At 47.5% G+C, this 26,720-nt stretch overlaps 1 protein-coding gene across 6 annotated transcripts; it reads left to right on the top strand.

The window, feature by feature from the left end:
- Positions 1–1,299: 1,299 nt before the first annotated feature.
- Positions 1,300–26,262, top strand: fhod1 (formin homology 2 domain containing 1). Of its 6 annotated transcripts, XM_062391453.1 has the most exons (28): positions 1,300–1,544; positions 5,783–5,889; positions 8,204–8,268; positions 13,706–13,773; positions 13,964–14,069; positions 14,351–14,445; positions 14,563–14,674; positions 14,801–14,895; positions 15,068–15,211; positions 15,427–15,824; positions 16,425–16,532; positions 16,765–16,857; positions 17,668–17,694; positions 17,832–17,882; positions 18,952–19,118; positions 19,191–19,241; positions 19,418–19,558; positions 19,859–20,031; positions 20,193–20,759; positions 20,921–21,076; positions 21,166–21,348; positions 21,553–21,672; positions 22,605–22,766; positions 22,844–23,034; positions 23,211–23,403; positions 23,555–23,732; positions 24,301–24,477; positions 25,130–26,262. In XM_062391453.1, exons 1-28 carry the CDS (start codon positions 1,380–1,382, stop codon positions 25,210–25,212), a joined length of 4,176 nt encoding a protein of 1,391 aa, XP_062247437.1. In that variant the 5' UTR covers positions 1,300–1,379; the 3' UTR covers positions 25,213–26,262. The 6 variants fall into 6 exon arrangements, with proteins under 6 accessions (XP_062247437.1, XP_062247694.1, XP_062247527.1 ...); XM_062391710.1 differs by lacking the exon at positions 16,425–16,532; XM_062391543.1 differs by lacking the exon at positions 17,668–17,694.
- The last annotated feature ends 458 nt before the right edge of the window (positions 26,263–26,720 follow it).

Raw genomic sequence — 26,720 nt, 5'->3', positions numbered from 1 at the left:
CGAAGAACCATCCACCATCAAGTCATCCTCCATCCAACCGGATGTTCCCTCATATTCCCTTCAAAATAAAAGATAAACACACAGTTTTATAAGTCTGATAATTCCATCATGTTCCTTAAATATTTCTTTGATTATTTAACTAAATGTTTTGTATGTTTTCCAGAAACTAAACCTGTCACCAGTGTTCTTTTCCAGGAGGTATCCCGTCAACCTTCAGGATCTAGGCTGATAATCTTCCAGTCACAGTGACGACTGGTGTTGATCAACTGAGACGTTTCCTGTTCACGTGAATGAAAAAGTTCTTTCATTTCCTTTATTCTGCAGAAGCGTTTCCTCTCCTCATTCTTTTTATTTCATGTAACAACGTTTAAGTCATCTCTAGTTTTTAAGAGATTCTTAGTAGATTTTCAGTTTTTGGATTCTCCTGCAAAAAACTGGTTTATTCTCATGTTCGTCTCAGTATCAGTGTGCTTGTACATTTGTCAGAATAAATGTCTTTGACATCAACTGAATGTTTAAACGTGCACATGACTATTGAGACCCTGATTTACTGGTGAGAGATGTGAACATAAAGTTGTGCAGATCATTCTTCCTCCAGCTGCTCGACCGGAGCCTGAGAACTCATTACGCCTGTGTGCAGGCAGAAAGAACTTTTACATTCAAGGTTTTTAAAGTTTTTAATTCAGAGATTTTATATTTATTTTTATGTAAATGTGATGTCAACTCAAAATGAAAAAAATCTAATTATTTAACTTGTAGGCTACGTGTAGCGTTACAGGCTGACTTTCATCTACAGTTCATCTATGGGTTGATTGTCGAATTAAAACATGCTAATAACATAAAGACGCATGATGCACATACCCAGAAACACACAATTTATAAATAAAGACTGAAATGTAGAGCACTGTGAATGAATACAATAAAGAAAATATTTTAAAAAGAAATCAGAAACACAAGCAGATTAAGACACAGACATATCACACAAAAGCACATAAATAATAAAACAAACTATTCATGACATTAGACAGAAAGAAGTAAAACAAGATAAATCCAGATTTAATGCAAGAACAATCCAACCCTAACCAAAGAGTAAAAAAACTAAAGCTAAACCTAGGGATGATTATTGTCCGTTTTTTTTTTTGTGGTGAAAAATCATCGATAAGTGAGTTTTCTGACACTTGTTTAAATTAATTTAGAACTCTTTATTTTGAAAGGCAGTAGCGGATGTGTGTACAGCCTCTGTCTTATTTTGACAGGCAGGTCGGATGTGTGTACGTCCTCTGTCCCCGCTCATTTGACGTCTGTCTCGGTGGATCTCGAACCTCCGCACCGAGCCACTCTCACTCTGCTCGCCGCCGCTGGGTTGCGGTCTCTCGGCCATGGCCACCATCGTCTGCCGGGTCCAGTTCCTGGAGGACTCGGACCCGTTCATCTGCACGAACTTCCCCGAGCCTCGCAGACCTCCGACGGTGAATGTGGAGGAGAACCTGCCGCTCAGCGAGCAGCTCCCCGGGATCCACAAGCTGCTGGAGGCGCCGCTGAAGGTGGGTCACACACGGAGCTACCTGCCGGGAGGAGGGTCCCCGGCCCGGGCTTCATCCAGGCTTCATCCCGGCCAACAGAACCGAGAACAGAACTTTAAATAACATGAAGGAAACAACCTGTGAAGTTACCATCGCTGACTCCTTCGTGTAGAGAAGTTATTGTTTATTCTCATCAATCTCATAATGTCTTTGTTTGGTTTCTACCGTTTTAATAACAGCAGAACGAAGCAGACTTTTACTGTTAGTTTAATAAAACACCTGAGAACAGGGACATGTCAGCCTTGAAGCACCTGATTAACATTCATTATGAATAGAATATGAATATGATCATAAACAAGTTGAACCTGAATAAAACAGGACATTAAAACATCTCGCAGATGAAAAGTTAAAAGTGTTAAAATAATTTGAAGGTTATATCAAGATAAACAGCTTCAGTTGATAATTCTCACATCAAAAGTCTCAATGTTATTTCAGTTCAGAGACATTTTGCTCCTGAGTGAAGGTTTGAATCCCACTGATCATTAATGTGTCAAACCTCCTCACTGTGTTCACACAGAACACAAGCGTCATATCAATATTCGCTTAATGGAACTTGTCTTATAGTTTAATTGATACAAATTATATTGCGGTGATAATTTAGATTGTTTTGTTTTGTGTCTTGATTTGTTGCCAAAAGTTCAGATACCAGACCCTCAGGTTCTCTAACTCCCCTGAGGTCTGGACATGTCCCCACCGTCCTGCTAGGTCTGGACTCTGAGGACAGGGACCTGAATGTTGGTGGAGCCAAATTTTTACCTGATACACAAACTGCAACACAAACTGCAACACAATCAGGGGGGGACCTGCTAGGGGCCTGTGGGGGACACTCTGGATGATGTTGTCCCTGAAGCTCAAGTTGAAAGAGTCCTTTTAGAACAAGGAGACCATCTTTATATTACATTAAACACTAATGGTCTACACTCTAGAAGGTCTGCAGTTCTGGGGACTGAAGGTCTGAAGGTGTAAAGTTCTTGGGTCTCAAGGTCTAGACTCAAGAGTCCTGGAGTTCTTGTCTCTGGAGGACTTTCAGTTGCAATCGGAAATATTCAACCTCCCAAAGATTGTCAGGATTTACCAGTGGAAGAGTTTTTAAAGATCTGGATTAGGATTGAGAGACTCAATCAGTTAGTGATACGTTAAAAATCAAGAGTTTCCAAATGATTCATTATGTTTGAACTCAAGATCGGAAGGTCTGGACTCCAGAGGATCTTAATGTCTAAAGGTCATAGGTCTGAAGGTCTAGACTTGAGATGATCTCCTGGTCTGACGTTCCAACAAGTCTTAGGTCTGAAGGTCTAGACTTGAGAGGATCTGCTGGTCTGAAGGTCCAACAAGACTTAGTTCTGAAGGTCTAGACTAAAGAGGATCTGCTCTGGAGTTCTGAAGGTCTTAGGTTAGAAGTTCTGAAGGTTTAAAGGTCTCGACTCTGGAGTCCACTGGTCTGAGGACTGAGACGGGTTCTTATCGTGTTTGCTGGTTGTTGGTCCGATGCAGTTTTCCTCAGGTTCTGTAGTCCACCGATGTAGTGGAGTACAAGTACAAAGTAGAGTACATGGAAATACTCGATTACAAGTACAGCAGCATTACAGCAGTTCAATATTTAAAGTCCTGAGTAATAAAATGTCCTGCAGTTTCCTTTGTGTTGACTCTGCTGCAGGAAGTCCAGTTTTCCTGACAGGAAGTGAAGGCTGCTCCATGTGTCAGTGACTCAGTCATTCTTCACTTCAGGCTAAAGTGCACAGAGATAAAGTCACAGTCTGTTTTATTGAGTCGCTGTTGAATGAGCAGATGATGACTCAGCAGTTTGTGTCTGTGACAGCACTGTAATTCATCACTCGTCTCAGACGTGTTGGAGCAGAAGCTTGAGATCCTTCAGCGACATGCGACCGGCTGCGAGGCGTTCGGAGGCCGCGGGAATCAGCAGCATCAGATAAAGACCAGCGAGCGGCCGGCCCACTAGATTACATTCCTCCACCGAACCCTAATTGTTCCCAGCATGCCCCGGGGCTCGGCCTGCAGCCGGGCCTCCTCTGTGGACGCTGTGATAGGATCAGTGTGGAGACTTGATTCTCCTCATGAAGTCTTCTGCAGCGTTCCTGCTGCTCAGGACAAGTCCCCCCCCCCATCACTGGCTGGTGTGGGCCGAGCGGAGTCCTCGCAGGAAGAGGGTGGGGCCTGTTAATATGAGATAAGGAGGAGATATGGACGGACGGATGTAATGCTAACAACCGAGTGTTGATAAGAGCTGAACACGCTTTTCCTTCTGCACGTGGGGGGAGCAGCAGAGACACTGAGATATAAACAGCATCAAGTCCTGAGGAGGACACTGTTAGCCTAGCTTAGCACAAAGACTGCAAGCTGAGGAAACTGTTAGCCTAGCTTAGCACAAAGGCGGTACGTGCAGCTTTTCTCCTGGTGGAGAACGTGACTGGAAACAAACGGACACTTAATTTTTTTCTGTTTGATCAAAATTTGGGAAATACATTGAGTCTATTAAGATTTAGATTCTTTTCGTGAATGAACCACATTGCTCCACGTGACCTCACTGGCTCAGAACATGCAAGTGATGTCATGTGTTGGTCACAGTGCAGCTCAGTGAGGGTGTGTGTTTTCAGACAGGGTGTGTGTGTGTTAGTGTTTGTGTGTGTAGAAGAATGCCACTCTGCAGGTACGCATACGCACTGAGCTCACATCAACATCGTTCTCTGGCCTTGTTTCCATTTTCATACCTCACCATGACTCACAGCCGCACGACGCTCAGCCTGCCATGCCCAAAGGCACTACAGAAATAAATGCACAGAAAACCTTCTGCTGTGAACTCCCAGTCTGGAGCTGGAGGAGGTTTGTTTGTTGCTGCTCATCTCACATCAACTTCTGAAGGAATCCTGAGCTGCTTCTTCAGACATGAACTGAAATGTTCTGGAGGCTCTCGTGTGAGAACGTAAAGTCCAGACTTCTGGAACCTTACGCACTGAGTCCAAGTGAGGAACCAGCAGGACAATGTGTGGAAGCTTCCCAGAGAGCGAGTGGACGTGTGGATGAGGTTTCTAACACGTGACGTGAAACTGGAAGAACACAAACATCTCAGGATGAAGAGGAGGAGCCGGACACGTAGAAGACGAAGACGTCAACTTGGAAACACGAGGAGATTCCAGATCTTCTGGTGATGAGTGTGGATGAGCTGTAAACAACAACACTGATCTATCCACAGCAGAGTTTATAAGTCATGTCCCTCCTCCTGCTGCCCTACAGGCTCCGCCCCCCGCCTGGATGTTCCTCACATGTTCCTGTTGGTGGGAACGAGTCGGACCCAACAACCTGCTGCTGCCTAATATCTGGACGTTTTTGGAGTCCTCAGACAGAATGTGATCATTCTTCCTTACTGCAGGACCGTGGTGCTTTCACACTATATATTTCCATCATGGAGTTCTACCAACAAAGTCACCCTTTGTTTTACTGTCACATCATAATCAATGATCCAATAATAATAATATGAATCATATTATAAATCATTCATCAGAAGACACTCGCTCTCTAAAGTCCAACAGGAAAGAACCAACTGATCTCGTTTGAATCTTTATCTAAAGATAGAACAGGTGAAAGGAATTAACCTGATGAGTGAGGAGGAACAACAGCTCTGAGATCAGCTCCATCACTGACCTCAACCTGTGATTAGAGCCCCGTGACTCCACCTTCCTCTGTTCACAGGACAATTCAGTCTTAAAACATCTGATTCATCAACATGCCTCATCAGATCCTGGAGATTGAGATTCTGTAGAAACGTCCTGAGATCACGTCAGAGATGCAGTGTGACATCACTTCCTGATGACATCACTTCCTGATCTTTTCATTATCCACAATAAACAGAAATCTAGAAGAAATCAGAAGTGATATGACCCGTGTGTATTTGAGTGTGGATCACTTCAGATGTCAGGTTTAACATGTGAGCGGGTGTGATGATGTGTTCATGGCTCTTATTTGATGTAGGAATATTGAGCTCTTCAGTAGAAGAGGTTCTGGAGCTTCTGTTTGTTTCCTCACTGCAGCTGTTCACTCTGAGGATCATCATCAGATCACAAAGCTTCAGGGACATTTATTTTATTCAGTCTCTTTATTATGAAGGTCAAATATAACACACACTCACTCAGTTCATGTAGATTGACTGTGTCTCTGTCTCTGTGTCTGTCTCTGTCTCTCAGTTGGAGGAGTGCACTCTTCAGTTGTCTCCTAATGGAAACTATCTGGACCTGGACTCGTCGCTGTCGGAGCAGAGAGACGAGCTGGAGAGTTTCTACGAAGACGTGAAGTAAGAACAGTTTGTCTCATTCTCGTGATTTAGGTCTGAAATGTGTAAAGACGTCACTTCCTGTCCAGAGAGGAAACACCAGGTGACGATAAAGAGATGGAACCTTCATCACATCAACCAGTTAAAGTGTCCCAGTTGTTGACAGATTAGGACATGAAAAGACAGAAGAAGCAGAAGAGGCAGAGTTCTGGTTCCTGATGTTTCCTCCAGAGCGTCCGGCTCCTCCTTCTCTTTTCCAAAGTGTCCTTCACTCAACGAACCTTTAACCTCCTCTTGTCTTCTGCTGTGGTTTAACGTCACCACCTGGAAATCAAACAACTACATTCACATACGTCAGCTGATCACGGTGACTGGTGCTGAGTCATGAAAACTCAACGCTCAGTTTTAGAGTGGATTCAGTTGAACAGTGACGAACAGTTACACGCAAGCTCAAGAGCTCTAAACGGCAAAGCTACGCAAGCCTCATGCAACCCGCAAGGCTGTGATTGGTCCGCTAACTCCATCCTTTCCGGAGTCACATTTCCGGTTTCATGACTCATAGTACCGGCAGAAAGCACAGAAGATTTAAAAGAACGAATATGGAGCAAAAATAATTAGAATAGAGCGTTTGGAAGAAGAGATCCCAAAGTTTGTCCACTTGTAAAAAGGAAGACGTGAGAAACATTTGTCCTCCAGAAAAAGGCTCTGAGGAGCAGCTGTGGAGAAGTCAATAAACAGTCGACAACGACTGCCACACACAAACGAGGCGTCTCTGAGGTCGTCTTCGACAAAACACTTTACTCCACCTAGTGTTCTGGTGGGGAATTGCTTTGAGACACGCGCAGCCCTTTGAGAACCATAGATCAAAACAAGTCCGTCAACACAACTGCCTGAAAGCCGCAGCTGCAGAAGCATGCGCCGGCCTTGAGTCCACATGAGCCGGACACACACACACAGACACACACACCACACAGACACACACACACGCACACATCAACCCCCCGACCTGACACATTGGTGCAGTTCATCAGCAGCTTCTGAAAAGGCCGTGAAGAAGAAAATGCTGCTCGACCACCCTCACACGTAGGACACATTTCAATGGCTGTGATGTCATAGTGGCAACCAGCAGGGGTGTGTGAGGACATGTCTTCTTATGAATGTGAGGACATGTCTTCATCTGAATGTGAGGACATTTTGTCCACAACAACAAGCAGAACGGTTCAGGTTAGAATCAGGGTTAAAGAAGGACCAACGTGTGTGTGTGTGTGTGTGTGTGTGTGTGTGTGTGTGTGTGTGTGTGTGTGTGTGTGTGTGTGTGTGTGTGTGTGTGTGTGTGTGTGTGTGTGTGTGTGTGTGTGTGTGTGTGTGTGTGTGTGTGTGTGTGTGTGTGTGTGTGTGTGTGTGTGTGTGTGTGTGTGTGTGTGTGTGTGTTCCCAGCTGAGTCCCTGGCAGCTGTAAGGATCTACAGGGTTTATAAATGTGGTGAACACGTCATTGGAAAAGGACCTGGAAATTGTGTGTGTTTCTTTTGTGTGTGCGTGTGTGTTATGTTGACAAAAAAAATCTCATAATTGTTCCTTCTTTATCCTTAGACAAACACAAACTCTTACTTTCTTTTACTCGCTCTCTCTGGGTCTCTCTCTCTCTCTGGGTCTCTCCCTCACTCTCTCTCTCTTTCTGTCTTTCTCTCCCTCCCTCCTCCTCTCTCTCTCCCTTTGCCCCCCTCTATCTATCATTCTTTCCATACCTCCATTCCGTCCTTCTTTCCAGACTCTGAACCCAGCAGGCCTCAGTCTGTAGGTTTATGAGGAAACTGTTCTGGGATCAGTTCAGAGACGCTCGGTCACTGATGATGATGATGATGATGATGTTGACGATGATGACATGACATCTATTGATCACCCTGTATAGGCTAGGACCCCCCCCCCCTCCTTGTCGGTAGAACTAGAAAATCAAAGTAGATGTTAAATAAATGTGTCGTCCATCTAGTCACAGTTAGTCACAACGTAGCCTTCTCTGATTCGTCAGGCTCCTGTCACATGACCTCCTCCCAGAAGAAAACCACCAGCACCCCCCTCAGCTCCCAGAGTAGAACCAACATGGAGAACTCAAGAGTCTCTGGTCCTGTTGTCACTGCTAACAGCTGCTGTCCAGTTACATTCTGTATTTTACATTAACACAACTGTTTACATGTGGAGGAGACCAGCTGTTATTCCTGCAGTGTGTACGTTGTGTGTACTTTGTGTGTCTGTAGCCTGAGGCCTTGTCAGTGTCTCTGAGGTTGAACCAGTGTCTCTCCACAGACTCTCATGTCTCTCATCTGGTTTTTCCACAGCAAAGGAAAGAAGCCGATTCTGATCCTGAGGACTCAGCTCTCCGTTCGTGTTCACTCCATCCTCGGTAATTATCTCCTCCGGTTTCTTCTTTCCAGCGGCTCGTCCCTCCTGCAGCTCGGCGGTGATGAGTCAGGGGAAACTCTCGGTCAGGAGACTCTCTCTCTTCTTTCCGTCTCTCTATCCAGTCTCTCACCACAGTGACGTGTTTCCCAGTCAGCTGCAGGTTTTCCTCAGATCGAGAAGCTTCTCACAGTGTCACGTCTGTTCAGAGAAGAAAGATAGAACTCATGATTTAACAGTGAAGAGGTTCCCGGGGGGGGTTCTGTAGCGTCACCTGACACGGAGCTGTGGTGGCCTGACCTCCTGTGTGCAGCAGGAGGTCGGTGGAGACGCTGCCGGGCTTCTTTTAGTTTAAAACAACAGGGTTGTGTTTGATTCTGGACAAACAGAAACAGAGGTTTTTGTAAACAGTGACGCCGACGCCCTGTTCCTCATTCGTCGTTAAAGGAAAAACGACCTCGGCTCGTTTCACCATCGTGTTCCTCAGGCCTATGATTCTCTGTTACTAAGCAACCAACTGCAAAGTAGTTGTTGTGTGGTCACAGCCTCAATGTTGTGTTGTTTACATCCTGCACGTGTTACAATAACTGTTGGTTTCTTTGGGAACATTACGTTTTGGACTTCTGCTCTCTTCATTTGAACTTGTGGGATTTGTAGTTTTGAACGTGAGGATAAATAACTCCAGCTCGTCCTCAGACAGAATGAAGGAGACGTGTGACTCAGGTCTACTCCTGTTGTTCCACAGAAAGATACACAACAAAGAAAGTGGTTCATGTTTCTGTTGTCGCTCTTGTCAGGACTCGTCCTGCAGCAGCACGTTAATGATGAAGATGATGAAATCGATTCCTGCTGTTCTTCAGCTCAGTCCAGAATTCTGCTCACTGTGACCTCTGACCTGAGGTCAGACTGGAGGGAGCTGTTCTCTGAACCTTTGAACATCTGTAAGAACATCTGCTCTGCTGGACGGCCTCATGTTTCGATTCAGAGACAGTGAGCGTGAACAGGGAGATCAAGACAGAGCCGCCATTGTTCAGGAAATCATCTCTTTTGAAAACTGGGTACAAAGACTCTTTCTGAGAGAAACACTGGTTAGTTGAGTTTAGTTTGTGTTAATCTAAGAAGTAAGTGGTTCAAGTTAGAGTGAAGTAGAGATAGTGTCCTCACAAGTGATGAAGTGTGTGTCTCCGCTCAGTGTCTCTGCTGCTGGGATCCGTACAGACCAGACCTCAGATGTCACTGTTGTGTTGTGTGTCTGCTTGTGTGTCTGTGTGTTCACAGCCACTGGACACTACAGGACCAGGCAGGATTTCAGTCATTCTTAACTTTTCTTTAAAAAAGTTAAGAATGGGGTCAATGGGGTCATTGACTGACAGCACACGTCCTGAAACTTAATGAGATTAAATCTCAGCGACATCATCAGTTTCAGAATTAAACCTGTTCTCACACTCGTCCTTCACAAGACTCTGAGTCTGACCTTTGACCCCATTGACCCCCCCCCCCCCCCTCTGGGTGACAGGAAGTTACAGGGACTCATCACACAGTGTCAGTGATGACGACCCCCCCCCCCCCACACACACACACACTAACAAGATCTGACTGTAGAGCTGAAGCTCATCACAGACGTGAACATGTTCAGACGAGCAGGAGATCAGTGACTTTCACTTCAATTCATAAATTAAACCTTTCTTGAGAAACACTGAACATTTCCCAGAGATCCTGCTGCAGCACTCCTCCTCCTCCTCCTCCTCCTCCTCCTCCTCCTCCCCCACGCTGCTTGGCATGACCCAGCCCTTCCTGCAGCGAAGGGGATTTCCCAGCATGCTTCCTCCTCTGAGGCGGCGCTTTGTTGTGAGGGACAGTGAAGACGTGAAATCACAACCTCTCTCTCCTCCGCTGCCATCAGGGTCGAACGAACGTTCAGTCTGCATCAGAGTCATCGACTCTGGTCACATCCGACATCATCATCCTGAATGAGTCTCCTGTGATCATGTGATCAGATCCCTATATGTGTCTTAGACCTTGGACCTGTCACAGCCTGTGTATCAAAATGAACGGTGTGATTGACAGCTAGTACCGTCCAATGGGTGCAGGTGCCAGGTGTAGCAGGGCAGGCGCAGCTTTCTGTCGGGAACCTCAGTGCTCAGAGAAACGTTGTTCGGGGGGGGGGGGGGTTCGGAGCTCTTTCTCTAAATAATGTTCTCAGCTCACTTTCAGAGTCAAATTAGCAACAATGGCACAAACAGGAAATACCACAGAGTTTATCTGGGTCACGTCCTGTCTGCAGGAAAAACACAAGCATCCTTCCCTCTCTCTGTCCTTCTGTCCATCTCTCTCTCTCTCTCTCTCTCTCCATCCCTGTGACGTCATAACGTTAATGAGACTTTCATCTCGGTGGTCAGAACTTCTGAAGACGTTTGAAGCATCGTCCACTGTCACAGCTACGACTCGTGTTCTGTCACAATCAGATTAATCAGCCGGTGACACTCCGGTAGGAAACAGTCACCTGATTGGTTGGCGAAGGCGTGTGACCAAGTGGTGGTAAATTTGACATCAGTTAGTTTCACTGCTGCTCTGGTTCTATGGTCAGGATTTGATTTGTGTCCTCTTACTGTCCACTGCCCCTCGAGCCGACCTCCTGATGCAACTTTGATCGTCACAACTTTAAATAAGTTTGACGTGTCTCTTTATTAAAGCCTGTGAAATGTGAGCGCGATGTTATTTTCCACAAAGCTCTTTTTAACAGGATGACTGACTGAACATGAATGCAACACGACTCCTCCAGCCTTCACATACACATACCTGTGTGTGTGCGTGTGTCTTTGTGTGTGTGTGTGTGTGTGTCAGGAGGGAGGAATTTCACACACTCTCAGCTGGTGTGTGTTTGTGATCCAGGGACGTTCCCTCCTCAAGCCTCTCAGCTGTTGCTGCGTTTGGCCGGCGTCCATCTTGGGTCAAAGTCTCTTGATGACTCGAGCTCAGAGAGGAACCAACAGTTCGGTGCCTCCCTCCACGAAGCTTCTTTCACGATCACTGTTCCTGGTTTGAAGTTGTTTGTGTAACTAAACAACCGACTGCGGAGGAGACAATCTACTTCCTGTTTACATCACATGACCAGGGTGTGGTCACGTTTCCAGGTGTTGCTGTGGATGAAAACCTTTCTAACATGAAACTGAGGAAACGACTCAGTGATGGACTTTGTGGGGAAACAAGAAAACTGTGATGTCATCATTTATTTTTAGTGCTGTGAATCCACATTGAGCTTCTGTGGTGACACATGTGAACAGGGGGGAAATATTCTGGGATGGATTGTTTTTCCATTCATCTCTTATGGTCCAGAGCTTTTTCCTCGTGAGACTGATGTGGGACACAGCCGCTCTTTGTCCCTCGTGTCTCGTCCCCGAGCGGGAGGGAGCTGCCCCCCCCCCCCCCCCCCCCCCTCGGCCTCATTCAGCTTCTGTGTGTTCTCTCTCTGTGATTGTGGAACTATCACAAACTATCCATCTCTCATCTGTTCGGTAGTAATTTAGTTTGAAATGACAGGTCGCAGTTTCTCCCAGCGAGTCATTAGAAGTGATGACACCTCTTAAAGCTGCAGAGCCTCCTCGCTCTCTGCTCACTTTGAATCCTCGAGTTTCCAGCGATGCAGCAGACCAGAGGAATATTTCCAGGAGAAACGTGGAGTCTGTGGTTTCAGTGTTTCTCTCAGTGGAGACATCACGAAAAAAAAAAATGCTTGCAACAACAGAGACACACAATAACGTGAATCTGAAGATCGGACTCGACCTTTGACTCTTGGAATTGTGCTGACGAGGAGATTCACAGATTCTGTGAAACATTGACTCAGTCGGTTTCACACCAGACTGAAAGCAGTGGAAACACAGATCACAGAGGGACACTGAGGATCGATGCTTTTATCTGATCAATGGAAATGAACCTTGTCTTTTTAGTAAAGGTTGAAGTATTTGAATGTGGTGCTGGGTTAGAGGTCAGAGGTCAGGCAGGTTCAGGACACTGTCAGCTCAGAGGTTAGCTGAGGTCAAGCTGTGGGTGATGATGATGATGATGATGATGAAGAAGAGTCTGAGGTCCAAAGAGATGGGCCTGTTATTATGGGATGCCTATTCTGCTGGCGGCAAAGGAGAGGAACAGGGCCTCATCTATTTAGTATTGTTTATTTGCTGTTATGTTGTCTGACTGTGTGTGTGTCTGATTGTCTGTGTGTCTGATTGTGTTTGTGTGTGTGTTTCTGCTTTGATTTGTATCACGGGTTCATTTTCCCGCGAGCAGTTTGATGTGGTCTTTGCCTTTAAACTGTTTATATCTTCTCAGCCTCTGATTGGACGTCAGCACAGTTTCTCTCCTCCGGTCGAAGCGTCTCCATGATTCCAGATCAAATCCAAATAAACAGGAAGTAGCTGCGTCCGAGACCAAACGCTGACTGAGTCATGTTCTTAAAGTTGCCTGAATCATTTTCATGTGTCAACACAACACAAAACATGTGTTACTGCAAGTGTTTCTCTGGTAGTTGTGTTAGTGGTGAGGTAGTTTCAACCATCCACACACACACACACACACACACACACACACACACACAGCTCTCATTATTCAGACTTTGCATTGACTTCCATTCAGTTTTGAAAGTAGTTCACTTGTCATCTATTCATCATTTTGCCAAATTGTATTTGGTTTGGCTGCAACTCTGTTCACCTCTGAAACTCTGAGAAGAGAATGAGTGAATTTTTCATTTTTCCCTTTAACATGACTCACTCTAACTCTACCCATAAGGACCAGGCTCTGGGCCCCAGGAGGTCCACTGCTTGTGGACAAGGTCAGTGTCTGTCCTGGAAAACGTCCTGAAGGAATAACAAAAGTAACAAAAACGAGGAGACACATAATCACACACACTCAGCAGAACCCACAGGAGTGGGTGGAATGTGACAGCGGTTGTAGAAGCCACAGTCGTCCCCGTCCAGGCCACCGGAGGACATGTCACAGCTCTCTGTCTCCACCTGGTGTCAACCTGTGTGTCCACAGCTGAAGGACAGGAGGACAGAACCTGTTGATCCTCAGATCATGAGATCGAGTTGAAAGTGAAGCCGAACATGTTGAACCAGATTCACACGTGTTGTTGATGTGAGATTAACAGAATTCAAAACGTAACATGATGCTGTCAGACGTCAGGTCACTGTGACCTTGTGACCTTCTCAGATCACACTGGGATCTCTGCTGTAGCGCCTCCTGCAGGACAAGCTGTAAAATCAGAGCTGGATCTTTGTGTAGTTTAGTTCATCATTAGATGGAGACGAGCTGAAATCGATCTGTTGTGTTCAATCTGTGACTGAAACTAGGAGCTCAGCTGATTCTGTTTGTTTCTCTCCCCCGCTCCTCGGGAACGAGTGGACTTGAGGTGACTTCCTGTTTCCTGTTCTTGTGTGTTTCAGAGAAACTGTACAACTCTCAGGGTCCAGAGCTCCGACGCTCTCTGTTCTCTCTCAAACAGCTTTTCCAGGTAAAACCCAACACAACAACACAACAACACAACAACACATCAGCACCTGCACATCCCTTCAGAGGTTTATGATCAGTCCTCTGGAGTGAATCCACCTTTCCCTCGTTCCCACAACGTGTTTCCTCCATGGACCTGGTTGAACGTGTAAAGCTGATGTGTCCTGTCCACCTGTCTCTTGTCCTCTTCTCAGGACGATAAAGACCTGGTTCCAGAGTTCGTGGCGTCTGAAGGTTTGACATGTTTCATTCAAGTTGGAGCCGAGGCCGACCACAACTACCAGAACTACATCCTGAGAGGTGAGACGGATTAAAGGGCTGCTGCAGCCAAAGCACACGTCCAACACACGTCCAACACACAACAACTACTTGACTATCGTGCCTCCAACACAACCAGCAAATGTCCAACAGGCAACAGACTTCTTTAGTCTCTAAATTACATCGTGAAACCAAAACGAACCAGATCAAACGAAACTAAGGAACAAACACATGAAGCTTCAGACTCTCAGATGAGACAACCACCCATGTGGTGTGTAGCTGCGTGTAACTGTGTGTGATTGTGTGTCTGTGTGTGTGTTCAGCTCTCAGTCAGATCATGCTCTTTGTGGACGGGATGAATGGAGTGATAAACCACAACGAGACGGTTCAGTGGCTCTACACTCTGACAGGAAGTCTGGTGAGTCCGTCCTGATGAACAGTTTGAAAGTCTTTCAGTTTGAAGCAGCAGGACGAGTCGGTGTGTTGAAGCTGTGACGCCACCTGCTGGACAATAAGTGAACCTGTTTCTCCTCAGTCTCGTCTGGTGGTGAAAACGGCTCTGAAGCTTCTCATCGTGTTTGTGGAATATGCAGAGTCCAACAGTCCTCTGCTGATCCACGCTGTGAACACGGTGGACACACGCAGAGGTACACACAGACACACACACACACACACACACACACACACACACACACACTGTTGACCTGCAGTGAAACTTGTAATCATGTGTCATCGCAGGATATGAAACGTGAATATATGTCTGTGTGTTGTAGGTGTGAAGGCGTGGAGTTATGTGATGGAGGTTCTGGAGGAGAGGAACGGCTCCGACACCGAGCTGCTCATGTTCACCATGACGCTCATCAACAAGGTGAAGAAACACAACACCAGTTTATAACAGTCACACAACACGGCAAACACCCAGTCCAGTCAGGATGTGGAACAATATCGGGAAGCTCTGAGCTCTGAGCTGTATTAATGTGTGTGTGTGTGTTTGTGTGTGTGTGTGTGTGTGTGTGTGTGCGTGTGCGTGTGCGTGTCAGACTCTGGCAGTACTTCCTGATCAGGACTCGTTCTACGACCTCACAGACAGTCTGGAGCAGCTGGGGATGGAGGACATCATCCACAAACACATGAACGACAAGACGACGGAGACAGACCTGCGAGCTCAGTTCACTGTGTACGAGGTAGACACACACAACACACAACACACATCAGACACACAACAACAGACACAGAACTGCCGCACTGACAAACACACAAAGAACGACATCATCTGATCTCTGCACCAATCAGGAAACATGAAGCCTCCAGTTGAACAGTGAAACCGTTTGTGTGTTTGTGTGTGTGTGTCTGTGTGTGTGTGTGTGTGTGTGTGTGTGTGTGTGTGTGTGTGTTGCAGGCAGCTCTGAGAAAGGAGGACGGTGAGGTCGATGACTCCGCCCCTCACCTCCGTAAAGAAAGAAGAAAGACGGCCTCCAGCGACCGCCGCCGCTCGTCCAGTCAAAACCTCCCTGACCTCCTGTCCTCCTCTGCAGGCTCCTCCCCCTCCACCTCCCCCGTCCCCCCCGTCTTCTCACCCTCCACCGCAATCACCCTCCTCTCCCCCACCATCTCCTCCGCCTCTTCCGGCAGCCCCACGGCGGGACTCGGCAGCAGGGCCTCGTCTCCGTTGACCTCCGACACCGACAGTCCCGCCTCCAGCCCGTCTGGATCTCAGAGAGGGTCCCCACTGCCCCCCCACACCCCCGCACATGGCCCTGTGACCACAGAGCAGGACGCCAAGTCGCCGACCAGCCCGTAAGTGAAGGGAGTGAGATATTTGTATTGTTCCTGTTTCAAACGCCCCCCCCCCGCCCGGGTTTCTCTCTGGGTTTCTGTGGTGTTTCCAAATGTTTCTGACCATAGACTGTAAATAAAGATGGACGATATGAAAGCTCCTGCCCCCTGGTGGCTGGCTGCAATGTAGGTCAACAGCCCCATGGCCTTAATAAGTTGTTTGATTTTATGAAAACAGAGATATTGTGATTGACAGCAGAGACTGACTCGTGATTGGTCGAGCGTGGCTCAATGCTGCTCAGTCTCTGACTGTAATGACCCCTGCATCACCACAAGGTGGCAGAACCTGGATCCAAGATATTATGATTTCATTTGTGGAAAGTGGGAGGAAGTGGAAACATGAAGTCCAACTTTATTCATAGTTTGTTTTTGACTAAACAACAAAACAACTAATCAAGTAAACAATCTGCAGACTAATCTATAATCTATAATTGCAGCTGATCTAATGTGGGATCTGGTCCTGGTTCTTCTTGTTGTGTTTGACCTGGTGTGGGTTCTCTGTCTCTGATATCACCACTGGTGTCCCCCCCCCCCCCCGCCGCGGTGTGTCTGGACCACTAGGAGTCGCTCTTTCCTCAGCCACCACATGTCGGCTCTGGGTCTGAGCAGGAGGTCCCGGCTATTCTCCAAAGCCAGCTCCATCTCTGAGGAGCCTTCAGCGGCCGGCAGGTCTGTAACTGAGACTGACCTCAGAGCAGCTGTGGAAACATCACTAACACCCTGATGTGTGTTTGTCTGAAGTGTCTCCTGCAGGCTTCAGGAGACAAAAATTCTTTCTCCCCATACTTGACCATTCATTAATTTAATCTGTGTGTGTGTGTGTCTGTGTGCTGGTTTGTGTGTGTGTGTGTCTGTGTATGTGTGTGTGTGTGTGTGTCTGTGTATGTGTGTGTGTCTGCAGATCGTCCTCCACAGACGTCGTCTTCCAGGAGAAGACGTCCCCGGTGAGTCCAGAGCAGTCGAGCACGAAGACGGAGACGAGGAGCGGATTCAAGTGAGTGAAACAGGAAGTGGGCTGAACTGGGATCTGTGGTAACCATGCTAACCATAACGCTGCAGCTGGATGAGCACAGATTTATATTTTCAGATAAAGATCAAAGTGACTGAAGTGACTGTGTTTGTAATAATTTAACTGGGATGTGGAAACATCTGGATCATTACTTGATTATCTTGAAATATTTCTGGTCAATGTCTGGATTGTCTTATCGTGGTTCATCTCTGGATTATTTCCTGATCATATCTGGATCATCTTTATTTTCTATCTGGTTGAGTTCTGGATCATTTTTTGGATCCTTTGTTCATAAGGTCTCAGTGATGTTATTTCTGGATCATTTCTTCATCTCTGGATCGTCTCTGGGTTTAAGTTTTTGATTAAGATTTATTCATCTCCATCTTTTCTTGATCTTGGGTTTTCTCAAATGTCTTCATCATTTTGCTAACTTTTCTGGATCTGCTCTGGATCTTGTTCATAAAATGTCTATTCATTTCTCTGGATCACCTCTTTTGTTTGTATCCGACAAACTGCTGCTCTCTCTCTCTCTCTCTGTCTGTCTGTCTCTCTCTCTCTCTCTCTCTCTTGCTCTTTCTCTCTCCATTATAACAATATATTGTTTTGTCTGTTGCTCTAATCCTCTCTCTCTCTCGCTCTCTCACTCTCACTCTTGCTCTCGCTCTCTCTCTCTCTCTCGCTCTTTCTCTCTCCATTATAACATTATATTGTTTTGTCTGTTGCTCTAATCCTTCTCTCTTTCTTTTCCTCCTCCCTCGTCTTTTCTCTTCTTCTCCTCCCTCGTTCCTCCCCCAGCTCTGGGGAGTCTGACCAGCTCTTCTGGTGAGTATACTTTACCCCCCCCCCCTCCCTTCACAGACCTGTCATCAGGTTTTGTGTCGTAGCAGCTGAGGATGATGAGAAACCTGTTGGTGCGTGTTTGTGTGTGTGTTGTTCAGCTCTGTGTTGTGTCCCTGCAGCTCAGATGACTGTAATGTTAATCAGGACAAGCCGGTTCTAAGGAGGTTTGAGTAAGTACTGCTGCAGCCCCACTGCATGCTGGGAGCTGGAGGGTGGACGGCCGGGCTGGGCTGCTGCATTTGTTGGTGCCTCGCAGTGTGTTTGTGTGTCTGTGTGTGGTTGCAGTCTGGGTTGTGGTAATCTGTTTGCAGTTAAATGGAAAGAGAAGATGCAGGTGTGGATCTGCTGTGGGTCAGATCAGAACAAGTGACTGTGATTGTTGTGAAGCTTCTAAACACAGACACGAAGTCCAGATGTTCCATCACAGACCAGAGAGCAGCTCTGTGCTTCCTCACACCTGGACCAGGTCCAACTGTAACACAACGGACACACCTGTCGTACATGTTGAAGTTTGACAGTGAATCTTCCATGTGAAAACTGAAGGAGTGTGTGTGTGTGTGTGTGTGTGTGTGTGTGTGTGTGTGTGTGTGTGTGTGTGTGTGTGTGTGTGTGTGTGTGTGTGTGTGTGTGTGTGTGTGTGTGTGTGTGTGTGTGTGTGTGTGTGTGTGTGTGTGTGTGTGTGTGTGTGTGTGTGTGTGTGTGTGTGTGTGTGTGTGCGTGCGTGTGTGTGTTGCTGGTGGTGGTGGGGCTGATCCTCGGATGTTTCTCTAATCCGCCTGCAGCTGGTTTGGTTTTGACTTGAAGAATACAAATTCAGCTGGTGATAATTATTTGACGTGTCGTCTTTGTGTGTTGTTCGTCTGTAGCTTGTCTGTAGTTTGTCCTCTTCAACATGTTCAGACTCAAACCATCAGCGTGTGCGTCACTTGATGACCTCGCTCCTCTGTCTGTGGTTCTTACAGAAGATGGGACCGACATAGTGCCATCTAGTGGTGAAGGTGCAGATTACACATAATACCGTCGGTTTCTGGGGTTCACTGTATTTCTGCAGTTTGAGTCTGAACATGAGATTTAATGATCAAAATCAAAATGTTCTGCTTCAGTGTTCAGGACGATCGCTTCTCTATTATAATTAAAAACTTAATCAATCAAGTGATAAATTCATTTTGAAGCTGAAAGTCAAAGACATCAGGACGTGTTCTGTGTGTCGGCCATGTTGACTCTATCCCCCCCCCACAGAGGTAACTTCCTGCGCAGCCTGGCCGCGACGCAGTGGGAGAAGAAGAGAAGGAGTAAACACTTGAGCCAGTCCAGGCTGTCCTCGTCTGATGACATCATAACCCCGAGCTTTCCGCCCGCGGAGGAGGAGGGGCAGGGGGGAGGGGCCACAGAGCCGGCACCTCACGGTCAGGAAACAGAAATACACATTTACCTCTAAAGAAACATTACAACACTGTGACGTGTTCGTGTTGTTGCAGCTTCCAGCAGCTCGGACACAAACGGACACTCCGACTCCCAGAAGGACCCAGGTAAGGAACTCATTACCCACAAGCCCCTGCTTCCCTGAGTGTGAGAGTCAGGCCTCTGATCTGACCCCTGATCAGCTGCTCATCTCAGACTCAATGAATCTCCAGTGTAGACTAAGTATAAGTCGTTATCTAGAGTGTGTGACGGTGAACTGTGTGTTGTGTGTCTGCCTGTGCAGATGTGTCAGTGCAGCGTCCCTGCAGCACGCTCTCCAATGACAAGAAGTTCCTGCTGGACATGCTCTACTCTAAGACGGCTGCCTCAGTGCCGCTGAGCCCGACCGCCCCCCCCGGCGAGGACCCAGTGAGCGTCCAGGCTGGTGAGAGAGCACATGACACTGCAGCAGGCGGAGCTTCAGCTCGAGTGAACAACCAATCAGACGAGTTCAGCAAAACACGTTTAAATATGTTGAAGCAGATTGTTGTGTTTCACTGAGTTACTTTGTCATCTGATCCGGAGTTAGTCGTCATCCACAGTTTACTACTTCACAGCTCAGGGTCAGACTGAGACTCTGTATTTAAAGCACCTCGTGACCTCTGACCTCTGGGAGGCGGACGTCATGGAGCGACTCAGGAACCCGAGGCAGAGTGAGACGTCTGTTGTGTGTCCCTCCTCTCAGGTGGAGCAGACCATGGCGGTCGGGGGCGGGTGCTGGAGCGTCTGTCCAGCTTCACCGCGCGCTCAGTGGAGCCGCCTGCAGCCTCCGAGAGCAGCGCCTCCCGCAGGGCGGAGCTGGAAGGGCTGGAGGGGTCCGCCCAGGCCGCGCTGGCTCGCCTGGCTGAGGAACGAAAGGTCAGCGTGACGCTCTGTGCACGTGACACGTGTGTCTCCAGATCACATGACCTCGTGTGTCTCCAGATCACATGACGTCATGTGACTCGGGACGGAACCTGACACGGTAAAACATGTCTTCACTCCTTCATTTATTAACTGTGTCCACGTGTCCCCATCAGAACCGTTTGGTCCGGCAGCAGAGCAGCGTGGACGTGGAGGGCCCCGCCCGCCGCCTGGAGACCACCCCCCTGACCCCACTGGGCCCCGGGGGCCCCGGGGGCCCCTCCGACGCCTGGGACCAGCTGCAGCCGAGCGCCGCTGCCCTGCGCATCAAAGACCTGGACTTCTCCGACCTGCTGGACGAGGAGGACATCGACGTGTTGGACATGGACACGCTCGACTCCACCTCCGCCTGCTTGACTGGCATCCCTCCCCCACCCCCTCCTCCCCCAGGCATGGCTCCACCCCCTCCTCCTCCCCCGCCTCCACCACCTGGGGGCATGGCTCCTCCCCCACCACCTCCCCCTCCTCCAGGTGCCCCTCCTCCCCCCTCGTTCGCGGCGGCGCCCGTTCAGAAGAAGAAGACGGTGAAGTTGTTCTGGAGGGAGCTGAAGCAGGCGGACAAGCCTGAGAAGTGTCGTTTCGGCCGGGGGACGGTGTGGGCGTCTCTGGACAAGGTGGCGGTGGACACCGCCCGGCTCGAGCACCTGTTTGAGTCCAAAGCCAAGGAGCTCCACGTCACCAAGGTAACCAGGCCTGGTCCTGATTTAATTGTTTTTAGATTTTCTCTAAATGATGATTTTATTTGAATGATTTCACATTGCACGATGCTCACTGAGTGTGAGCGCTGGTCGTGGTCAGAGCGACGCCACTCGGACATTTTAACACCGCGTGTCTCAATGTGCAGAAAGCCCCCGAGACCAAGAAGTCTGAGATCCAGGTTCTGGACTCGAAGAGAAGCAACGCCATCAACATCGGGATGACCGTGCTGCCGGCCGTCCACGTCATCAAGACCGCCATCCTCAACTTTGACGAGTTCGCCATCAGCAAGGAGGGAATAGAGGTAACGATCCCTTCCTGTCTGAGTCTATGTCGACTGTGTTAGAGGTGAAAGGTCTCTGAACTCCACCCCCCCCCCACCATGTTGAGCAGAAGATCCTGACCATGACCCCCACGGAGGAGGAGAAGCAGAAGATCCAGGAAGCTCAGCTGGCCAATCCCGACGTCCCGCTGGGCACGGCCGAGCAGTTCCTGTTCAGCCTGGCCTCCATCAGCGCCCTGACCCCCCGGCTGCAGCTGTGGGCCTTTAAACTCAACTACGAGGCTCTGGAGAAGGTAACACACACACACACACACACACACACACACACACACACACACACACACACACACACACACACACACACACTCACACATCAGCTTCACATGATTATTGATATGTGGGGTAACATGATATCATGCTGTGACTCAGTCAGTCATCCTGAGGTCATGTGACCCAGATGAAGACTGATGGTCATGTGACTCTGTCGCCCCCTGCAGGAGATCGCGGAGCCGCTGTTCGACCTGAAGCTGGGCATGGAGCAGCTGGCGTCCAATCAGACCTTCAGGAGGATCCTGGCGACGCTGCTCGCCATCGGAAACTTCCTGAACAGCTCCAGCGTAAGAACACGTGTGACTCACTACTTCTACATGGGAGGTCAAAGGTCAACTGACCATTTGTGAAGGATCAGTTTCTCTCTCCTCTCGTCCGTCCCACATTTTTCATATCTTCAGACGTAGAGCAATGCATGATGGTCAGGGACCAGCAGTTGTACAGTACTTTCACAATGCATTGTGGGAAACTGAGTCCACTGTATAATAATGAATGAGGAATAAGGAATGAGCTGTTTGATGATGTCATGAAGCGTGTGTAAATCATCACATGTTAGATACGACAGAGAGAGAGGAACACATAACTGGTGCACACACATATCACACAGACACACACACACACATATCACCCTGACACACACACATTTCACACACACACACACATATCAGACACATATCACACACACACACACACACATACACATATCACACAGACAAGCACACACACATATCACACACACACACACATATCAGACACACATATCACACACACACACACATATCAGACACACATATCACACACACACATATCAGACACACAGACACACACACACATATATCACACAGACACACACATATCACACAGACACACACACACACACATATCACACACACACACACACACATATCACACAGACACACACACACATATCACACAGACAGATCAGTCAAACCCAAACACACGTCACACACACATATCTCACATACACACAAATCACAGATAAGTGTCTAATCTGTTTGAAGAAACAACAGTGGCTATCTGTGATCACAACCTGTGTGTATGTTTGTGTGTGTGTGTTTGTGTGTGTGTGTGTGTGTGTGTGTGTCAGTTACGTGAGATGAATAAAAAAATTACTTTTAGTCAAACATTGAAACTTGTGAACTTTGTGTGTTAAAAACTAGTTTTTGTAGTTCAAAATTGTGTGTGTGTGTGTGTCCAGGCTAAAGGCTTTGAGCTGGGTTACCTGGAGAAGGTGGTGGAGGTGAAGGACACAGTTCACCGTCAGTCTCTGCTCCATCACACCTGCAACCTGGTGGTGGAAAATTACCCAGAATCCTCTGACGTCTACTCGGAGGTTCCTGCCATCACCCGCTCTGCCAAGGTACCGCTCTGTGACATGTGTTAGCTCTGTGGTGAGGTTCAGTTCCTTCAGGTTGTGACGAGGGAGTGTTCCTGCAGGTGGACTTCGAGCTGCTCGCAGAGAACCTGGTGCAGCTGGAGAGACGCTGCAAAGCATCATGGGACAACTTGAAGGTGGTCGCCAAACACGAGACGAAGGCGCTTCTGAAGAACAAGTTGACGGACTTCCTGAAGGACTGTACACAAAGGATCATCATCCTGAAGGTGGTGCACCGCAGGGTCATTAACAGGTACTACACACACACACACACACACACACACACACACACACACATTAATGTATACACATGTGAACTTTATACACAAACTCATTTACACACAGGTACACACACACACTGAATTCAATCTGTTCAGATACAATACACACAGCTACACAGAAGTGAACGTGTGTGTGTGTGTGTGTCAGGTTCCACTCCTTCCTGCTGTTCCTGGGTCAGCCGTCGTCTTCGATCAGAGACATCAAGGTCACGAGCTTCTGTCGCATCATCAGCGAGTTCTCTCTGGAGTATCGCACGACCAGAGAGCGAGTCCTCACCCTGAAGAGGAAACGAGCGACTCACCGGGAGAGAACCAAGACCAGGGGCAAGATGATCACAGAGGTAACGACCCCCTGACCCTGACGCACACGGGGAGGTCAGAGGTCACAACACAACAGACACTCAGAGCAGAACAACACAAGCTGCATTCTTCTCTGGTTCTTCTTCTTCATCCTCCTCATCTTTGTCTTTCTCCTCTTCCTCTTCCTCTCAGACGGAGAAGTTCTCGGGGGCGGTGCCTCGTCCGGACAGTCCCTCCCATGTCTCCACGTCGACGGAGGCGGAGCTAGCTCAGGAGGAGGAGCATGAGAACATGAAGAACCTGCTGGTCAGCAGCGACGCCCGTCTGAGTGTCGACCCGAGAGGCCTGAGACGCTCCCGAGCCGTGCGCAGTAAGACCTGAGCACTCGAGTACATGTACTTAGTTACTTTGAGGAACTGAGGAACACACTGAGCATGCAGGAAGGAAACTGTTGTTGACAGTTACTTCCTGTTTTCAGATACATCAGACATGTTTCTGTTTATTTGCAGCAGATGATCAAAGAGACGCTGATGTGTCCGTCTGATTTCAGTTATTTTATTTCAAAATAAAAGCCTCCATATTTTGAGCTGATTAATGTGCAGACAAGGAATCTGTGATGAGTCAGTTCTGATCGTAGACGGCTCCGTGTCTCTATCACCCCCTTGTGGCTGGCTGCATTATAGACCATCAACCTCTCCTCCTCCATGTTAGCAGATGGGACATTAATTCATCAAGAAAATAATCTACAGACAAACTTTGACCCCAATGATTGGGCGTTCGTATCAGACCTGTCATCCATCTTTATTTCTAGTCAGTTATTTCTATTTCTAGACGTGAGACGTCTCAGATCTTCTTCGCAGTAAAGACAGATTTAGTCTTTATCTGAACATCTTGGTCTCTGTCCTTGTTCTGTGTTAAGTTCTGGTTCTGGTCTCCAGGTATGGGCAGGGTGAGTCCGTGTCAGATGTCTGTAGCCAGAGACGACGGGACCAGCTCCCAGGACGACGCCACAGACGAGATCATGGACCGACTCGTGAAGTCCGTGACTCAGAATCCCTCCGAGCGAGCATCAAGCCCCAAGACGCGAGCCCGCTCCCGAGTCAACAGGAAGTCATGTGAGTACAGAGAACTGTTGTAATGTTCCTTTAGATCTCCAGAAGGTCGTGACCCCGTGACCTCGCCGCCTCGGTCTGGTTCAGACTGTTGAGACACAACAGCAGCTCTGTGTCCAAAACACCCTCTTTATCTGAGCGAATCAAATCTCTGTTTTCACTTCATCACTTAATCTGTCTAGTGCTCGTCCAATCAGATCGACCGGCAGCTGTGAAGGACGCTCCGACCTCGACCATCGCACTGAGCGGTCATCACGTAGCTGAGAGTCGAACACTGAACCGAAACTTTAACCCACAGTCAATGAGGCGGCATCAGAACCGTCACTCAGCGCCGCACGTGATTGGTCAGATTAAAGTCGGGGCACTGTCACACGTACGCGGCTTCTTGCCCGGTGACGTCACAGCTTCAACCAACATTAACGACGTGTGTGTGTTGACCTCACTTTGCTGTCATTGGCTGTAGTTTTCCCCGTGAGCCAAAGAGGGAGGAGTCTGCGTCAAAGCAGCTGCTGCTTTCTGAAGTCGTACATGAAAATAACTCGACAACCGCTCATCCAATGACAACGCATGACACACCTGATTCCTGTCACATTGTGCACTGACCAGTCAGCAAACGAACAAACAACAACAATGATGTGTCTGTGTTGTGTTGCAGTGCGGAGGACTCTGAGGAGCGGCCTCAGTCTGGACGTGGTTCAGGCTCTGGGACTCAACAGCAAGACGGGAGACAGAGTCTGATCCATCGAGAGATCGCTGATCATTATCGATTAAAGAGACTGGACTCAGATCAGCTGGTCAGATGAGAGGCTCCGCCCCCCGACAGGAAGGACGAACTTTATTGTCAACACTGTTCATGTGGAAACCGTTAAAAACCAGAGAATCAGTCTCATTCCGACACAGTGTGTGGTTTTATCACATGTTGATGTGATTATATTAAGATGTTGAACAACAGCAGTTGATTCACACACACACAGACACACAAAATTACACAAACTCAGCTGTTTTTATTTTTGAACAACACAAACTAGTTTTTAACCCACAAAATTCACAAGTTTCAATGTTTCACTTAAAGTTCTTTTTTTATTCATCTCACGTTACTGCCACACACACACACACTCACACACACACACATTAAAGACAAACTTTAAAATGTTTGCTATTTAAAACACGTTAAGTTAAAGCAACGATCTCTTTCACCAACATTTCGCTAAAGTCTGAATCGAACTGAATCGTGTTTTAAAATGAACTCGTGGATCAATTCTTTAATTGATTGAGCTGATAAATAAAACCAGAGACTTTGTCAAACTAAAGCAGGAAACTGACGAACTGAGACTTTTAAAAACCTGATCTGATGATCATCTTAATACAGAATGTAAATAAGAATGAAAAGAATGTATAATAAAAAAGTATTTTACTGAATTTTGTTGTTGAAATATCATCTGTCACCACTAGAGAGATTTGGATCAGGTGAAACGTCAACTTTAGAACCAACCTGCTGTGTCACACACACACACACGCATATGCACACGCACACACACAAACACACTTCATGTTACAAAACAAATAAGAATAAAATCAATAATGTAGGACAAAACAGTTCAACACTTCACGTCACTGCTTTAGACCTGTGTGTGTGTTTCAGCTGCTTCTACTGACCTCAGGTCAGTTTGTGTGACTTCTGACGAATACTCTGTTTTAATTTAAAGTGGAAGATGAACATTTTATAGAAACAGTAGAGGAAGCGTGAACCTGTTCCATGTTCTTAGTAATAAAGTTTTTTATGAAGAACTTAAGTTTTGTGTTGTTTTCTTCAAAATGAGGACGTCTCTAATTCTGAGAAAAACCTTCATTGTTATTAAAAACTTTGTTTTTGTTATAATAAATTTGATCATTATTAATTGATCACTTATCATCTGCATCGCTTATCAAAACAACTCAGCTAGTCAAATCTCATAAGCTTTTATTTTGAAGGCCGCAACAGGTCAAAACAAAACACTGTTCATCCTCCGTGAATCTCCACCCGACCTAGGAGCGGGCTTGTGGGGTCAGGGTCCTGGTCAGGGGTCCGGGTCAGGGGTCCTGGTCAGGGGTCCTGGTCAGGGGTGCGAGGCTGTTGGCCCCCAGACTCCCAGCTGACTACAGGCCTGGTTGCATCTCAGGGTCCTGTAGGAGGAGCTGGAAGATGATGCTGGGGAGAAGAACATCTGGAGCCTCCTGAATGAAAACACTGTTCAGATTAATCCTGA

Source organism: Platichthys flesus, chromosome 1, assembly GCF_949316205.1.
Source record: "Platichthys flesus chromosome 1, fPlaFle2.1, whole genome shotgun sequence".
Lineage (NCBI taxonomy): Eukaryota > Metazoa > Chordata > Actinopteri > Pleuronectiformes > Pleuronectidae > Platichthys > Platichthys flesus.
This window is presented reverse-complemented; position numbering and strand designations above follow the sequence as displayed.